At 42.3% G+C, this 5,572-nt stretch overlaps 2 protein-coding genes across 4 annotated transcripts in view; both read left to right on the top strand.

Annotated features, from left to right (window-relative positions):
• Positions 1–5,572, top strand: part of LOC118418946 (phosphoribosylformylglycinamidine synthase-like) — an 80,451-nt gene that overhangs the window by 2,418 nt on the left and 72,461 nt on the right. The window lies entirely within an intron of this gene.
• The window catches only part of LOC118418945, a 4,984-nt gene continuing 2,578 nt past the window's right edge, over positions 3,167–5,572 (top strand). The window contains exons 1-7 of one of the 3 annotated variants that reach the window (XR_004831565.1): positions 3,167–3,544; positions 3,706–3,924; positions 4,084–4,177; positions 4,333–4,353; positions 4,506–4,535; positions 4,768–4,894; positions 5,314–5,328. Coding sequence is in view for 2 of the 3 variants with exons in the window: in XM_035825087.1 (XP_035680980.1) it covers positions 3,373–3,544; positions 3,706–3,924; positions 4,084–4,177; positions 4,768–4,894 (612 nt within the window). In the remaining variant the exon portion in view is untranslated. Of the gene's footprint in view, positions 3,545–3,705; positions 3,925–4,083; positions 4,178–4,332; positions 4,354–4,505; positions 4,536–4,767; positions 4,895–5,313; positions 5,329–5,572 lie in introns of those variants that run through there. The other 2 variants (XM_035825088.1, XM_035825087.1) reach the window with 2 other exon arrangements.

Genomic DNA, 5,572 nt, shown 5'->3' with positions numbered 1-5,572 from the left:
TCAAATGATAAAAAATTCTAACAGTTCATGTAGTTAAACAAGGGAAGCGACTGCCAGAAAAGCCTGTCCGTTACTCAGGAAGAATTACGATCCTTCACCCAACATCTGCTTTGAGAACTCATACGGTTTTGAATGACAACGTTTACTTGACTGTTTATCCACTTACATAATTAATAAGACTCCGTAGCTCTTGTTCTTGACCTTGAGGCTTAGCCGAACCACCTAATTACATTTGTACTAGGAATCAGTTATGGATAAAGCGCCCCGGCTTTCTAAATCCGCCTTATCTTTTGCTGAGGGGCTAGAATGAACGTTTAACTATGGAGCTTTCTTGTCACTTTTCAGTTTCACTAACGTTTCATACATAGATCTATTATGGGTGAATATATAATCTCTTATCGACTTGAAATATTAACAAAAGGCTTTGCAATTTCAAATATTTCGATAAACATCTCTGTACATAAACATTAACTTCATTTTGTCACCAATGCCTTCAAGTATATTGATAAAGAAGAAACAGAAACACACCAGTAAAGTATGCCATTTTTACTTTATTTCTTTTCTTTCCACTGCTTACAGCAAGAAATACGTTCGTAAGAAACGATTTGACATCTGAGAAAAGCATGTCAATAAGACTACTAGAAACTAGACACTGTCAGGCCAAAGACTAACACGACTGGTATATTATACTATATAAAGCTGTTGTTTTACAATCGTTTCGTTCTGTACATCCATACAGACACGCACACGCAGTGGGATAGTCTCTACCAGGCTCCACATGTTGCTGGAAAATAGTAGAAACTGGCCAAATAGACAACAGTCACGTACATGTACAGGGGTGCCTAAGCATTTGCACGAACCCTATGAAATTCGTACGAATATTATGTGATACACACGAATCACTATGCGAAAACGCACGAATATTATGAAATTCACACGAATCACTATGCAAAAACGCACGAATATTATGAAATTCGCACGAATCACTATGTGATTCACACGAACCTTATGCGAAATTGCGCAACCACTGCCGGGGTCACGTGACAGACGGAGCGGGATTTTCAAGATGGCGACTTCGATCGGCGGCGACGGAAAATACGATGTAACATGCCGAAATGAAGCAAAACAGTAGCTCACAGGTTATCAAATACATCTTTGCGACGGTAAATGTCCATTCCATACCTTGAACTATAAATATCACGGGTAGAAACGCTCAAAATCATGCCTCCTCCCGGCCGCCGTTTTTGCATAAGGATCGTGAAAATCTCATAAGGTTCGTGTGAATCACATAGTGATTCGTGCGAATTTTATAATTATGTTACCTTCACAGAAGGTACATACTGTTTTTGCTCTGTTTCTTCTTCTTTTCCGCACAAATAAAAAACATGAATATCTCCGAAACTAGACCTTGGAATATCTCGTAATTCAGCAAGCTGGTAGGTCTGCACATAAGACACTGCACCTTGGTCATTTGGTCCCCTAAAGATACCAAAAAATGATTTTATGGGGCAAAAAAGGGTGAAAAAACTAGCAATTTTAACACAAAATCGAACTTTCGAGCCCCAATAGAACTTTGGAACTACGTTCCAAGGACCCGAGGTCAACGACCGGTAGCTATGGAACCCGCCCGGGAGATATGGAACATGGTGTTCGAACGAGGTCAACGACCGCTGCTAAGCAACACGGAAGTGTCCGCCCGTCAAATGATGACTTCATCTTGCTTTAGACGGCCTGAATTGAGCCAGAAGCCGTCCTCTGAATTCATTTTGCCAAGAAGTAATAAGAGATCAAGAAATTCACAGAGCTTTGACTTTATTTTGCCGAATATCGGCACCCTTTGCAATCAAATTCAAGGAAGGTAGAATGAAATTGAGCGCAGGCAGAATGAAATTTAATGCCCCCAAAGTATCAAAATGTGTCTCGGTCTAGGTCAGTTCTAAGTATTTGTTTCAATACTTTCCTTGATTTTGTTTAAGCTATAGGTTTTGCAACCTGCACAAGCCAGTTTTACCATGAGCCATCCAAACATTGTTCAGATTGAGTCGGGGCGGCGGCGGGGCGGCGGCGGCCGGGGCGCCCGGCGCGGTGTTCTCGCCAGGATTTTGTCACAGCGTCGGGGCAGGGGGCCGGGGTCCAGGGAGGGGGGGGGGGCGGCCCGGGGGGGCGGCCCAGGGGGGCGAAGCTCTTGCATTTTAGGCTAATCAGAAGGCTTATTCTATCAGTTTTTAGGGCCATATCTACGATAATCGTAGCAGTCACTTAACTTCTTTTCAGCAGTTTAACTTAGCAGTATTTCGGGTCAAAGAGTCAAAGACAACTAAAAACTCATAAACAACAAACTTTACTCAGCTCAACAGTACTTATAACTATCGTCCGGTTTGCCATCCGAAGCTGAAGCGCTTCTTTATAGCGCTAGTACCTTCGCTGCGCTGCCGTGACGTGCGATTGTTGTTGACGGTCTTATATCGTCGCCGCCTCGCTGTCAGACGATATTCCAACGGACATGTTTCAAGGAAAATATCCGGCGAAACCGCTGTTCCGCGTCAGATTCTATTCTATAAAACACGTAACGTTACGTGGGAATAAATGTTACAGTCTAATAAATATTTTGTAGAAGCACCGCTGTGGGGAAGTCCAAGGAATGCAATAATCACGTAGCATATGAAGTTCGCTGTCAACTGGCACGCGGCTGTTTGAAACTCTAACCAACAGCGGCGGCCTTTGATGAAGTGGGCGAAAAAGTGCACTGCCTTGGTAACAAGGAAGCCGACGGTGTGGGCGGGGCCACATGGCGAGGCTTCTCCCCCGAAAGCCCCGGCCCCGAAAGGAAATGGCCGGGTTTTACATACAAACTTACGATGGTTTGAATTTTACATTGCCGAATCAAAGAGCTTCAAATTTAGAACAGGAAATTTGGAAACGCGGACGGTCTTGCTCTAGAAATATGTCAGAAAGAATTGATTCTGTTTTCCGCGCTGAAAAAGAAATACGAGCAATCGCTGTTATTGTTTACATCCGGGGTATTCGGCGCACGAGCGCTGACTGGTAGGCAAAAAGCGTTAGGAGATCAGATTACTAATTAGCATACCGGCGCGGAAGCAGATCGTACTGTTTACGCGAATTTGCGCATTTTCAGCCACGTTTTTATCGCATCCATGGGATTTTTTCAGATTTTGTATTTTTTTCACTACTTCTTAGTCTTTTTTTTTTTTTTCTTGTGTAATATTTTGGGAGAAAATGACCCTTGCCCTCTTGACTTCCGTCATGTGTTTCCGGTTGTTTTGATTTTCCCGCCGTACGGGCTTTCTGTCATCCGTTCCGGGCTGTTATATTTCTGTTCCTAATGTGGTTTAATTAATACGTTTAATCAATATGAGTTCTTCAAACAGCTACATTAGCTCTTTGGAGCCTAATGACCGAACCAGGTATTTTGAGAAATTAATGGTAAGTGTCGAAGACGCCGGCGATAGTTCAAACCCGGAAGTGACTGGTTCGGCGGTGACTGGTGACGGTGTACGCCTACCTGACCCATACAGTCTGACAGGTGAGGATCATGTGTACATGTGTTTCTAGATTTTGATAAGGTAGATTTTTGTGTCAGATAAAGGTTACAAAAACATGAGTAAGTGTAAATGTGTTTGTTGCTAATCTCTAGAAATTCTGGCTACGTAACGTTATGTTTATTATCATTTGTATGTTATACAGGTTGGAAGGATGATTTGAGCCTCTGGCCAGATACGGACTATGGGTGCATCTACACCTACCTAATCGAGGCTCCAGGTCCGTTTAACGGAGAAGCCATGAAAGCCTATAAATCCCTGGAGGCGTACAATCTCTTTATAAGTGGCCATGTGAGGGAGTGCAGGTACCACCCTATTGGAAAAAATGTGAAGGTCTGCTTCCTTAAGGCCAAGGTTGTGCCAGGTGGGTGTTGGAGTGCATTGGAACAATATTTCTACTTACATGTACCTGTAGTGAGAACTCTTGAAGATGAAGAATGAGATGCGTGATTAGTATTTAACTGTCAGATACGTTTTTATATTTACTGTATTATCTTTTTTTTCTGTTACATTTGTGTTTCAGGACAGAGAGTAGCAGAGACTCCTCACAACCCATGGGTGTGTTTGACCAAAAAAGAGGGTTATGTCATGGCAGCTCACTGCACTTGTATGGCAGGGTAGGTAATATAACTGCATTGACCATCATATCCAAAAAGTCACATTTTTATCTAACAGTGTTCTCGTCAGATGAGGTCCATGGCAAGAAACAGTTTTAGAAATAATGAAAGTCAAACTAGTACTCACCTGTAAATGTTCCTCCGTATATTTCCAGGGAGGAGCGACCATGCAGTTTGTATGTGGCAAGATAACTGTCTTAATTTTTTTCCTTGGTTCATGTTCTTGTGCTTGATGGTTTCCAGTTGTATTTGTACCTGTTGCAAATGCATTTCTTCTTGTTGATGTTCTTGTTGCAGGTTTTACTTGTTGATGTGTTTCGTTTTCTAGGTAATTTGGAGTTATCAACAGTTCCTGAGAGTGAGTATACTAACACATATCATCATGTAGATGTAGATAATGCTAAAAGAAATGTGTATATAGTAGAAATATTCAAATATCACAGAGACTTCCATAATGAGAAGATAAGGCAAATCTTTCATTGTACTGTGAAGCTGGCCAACTTATCCGTTCCTTTTACCATTAACTCTAAAATTGCTCCTGACTATAGTACCTATAATGTATACTCATTTTTTGTTATATTTCAATGTAGATTGGGAGAGGTCTGCAGCCATGTGGCTGCACTGCTGTTCGCAGTGGAGGCCTCCAGGTCTCTTCAGGAAAAACGGACGTCATGCACCAGCAGAAAGGCCGTGTGGAACAAATATTACAAAGATAAGGTCTGTTCATATTTGGGCATTATAATTGAGTAGAATTTTTTTCAATGTCTACAATTTTTTTGCCTAAGTACACTGTTATAACTTACATTAATGAATGGATTTCTTTGCTTCTACAAAATCATGTGGCATTTACATGTATCCAATTCACAATATATAGCCCTACACTATAGATTTACAGCAATATAGTAGATGTTCCTAGCCTGGAGTCCAGCCTTGTTGTGCTTTAGTCCACTCCCAACGGTGGCTACCCCGTCAATGCCATGGGGTAGCGACCTTTGGGAGCGAACTAAAGCACAACAAGGTTGGACTGCAGGCTAAGATGTTCCTCTTTGTAAAGTGTAATATCTGACATGGCCACTGTATAATGCTTTTTCTCACATATATTATTGATAATTCATTTTGTGGATTATTTCTTTCAGGTTGATCCACAAAGGGCTGAGGACATGGACTTTTCGCACCCTAAACATGGAGTCCAGATCAAGAAGGCGCGCCGGAAGCCGCAGTGTGATGTGCCACCACTCAGTGAAGAAGAGGCCGCTTCTGCTTTCTCACAACTGAGGAAGCTGTGTCCCACTGCCAGTGCTGTCATTAAAGAGGAGGAGGACACAGACACAGCATCAGAAGATGAGTCAGATGTCAACACAGAGACGCTTCCCCCTGGGATACAGGTCTGTCACC

This window comes from Branchiostoma floridae, chromosome 7 (genome assembly GCF_000003815.2).
Source record: "Branchiostoma floridae strain S238N-H82 chromosome 7, Bfl_VNyyK, whole genome shotgun sequence".
Taxonomy (NCBI): domain Eukaryota; kingdom Metazoa; phylum Chordata; class Leptocardii; order Amphioxiformes; family Branchiostomatidae; genus Branchiostoma; species Branchiostoma floridae.
The sequence above is the reverse complement of the archived record's forward strand: the minus strand, read 5'-3'. Positions and strand labels throughout refer to the sequence as shown.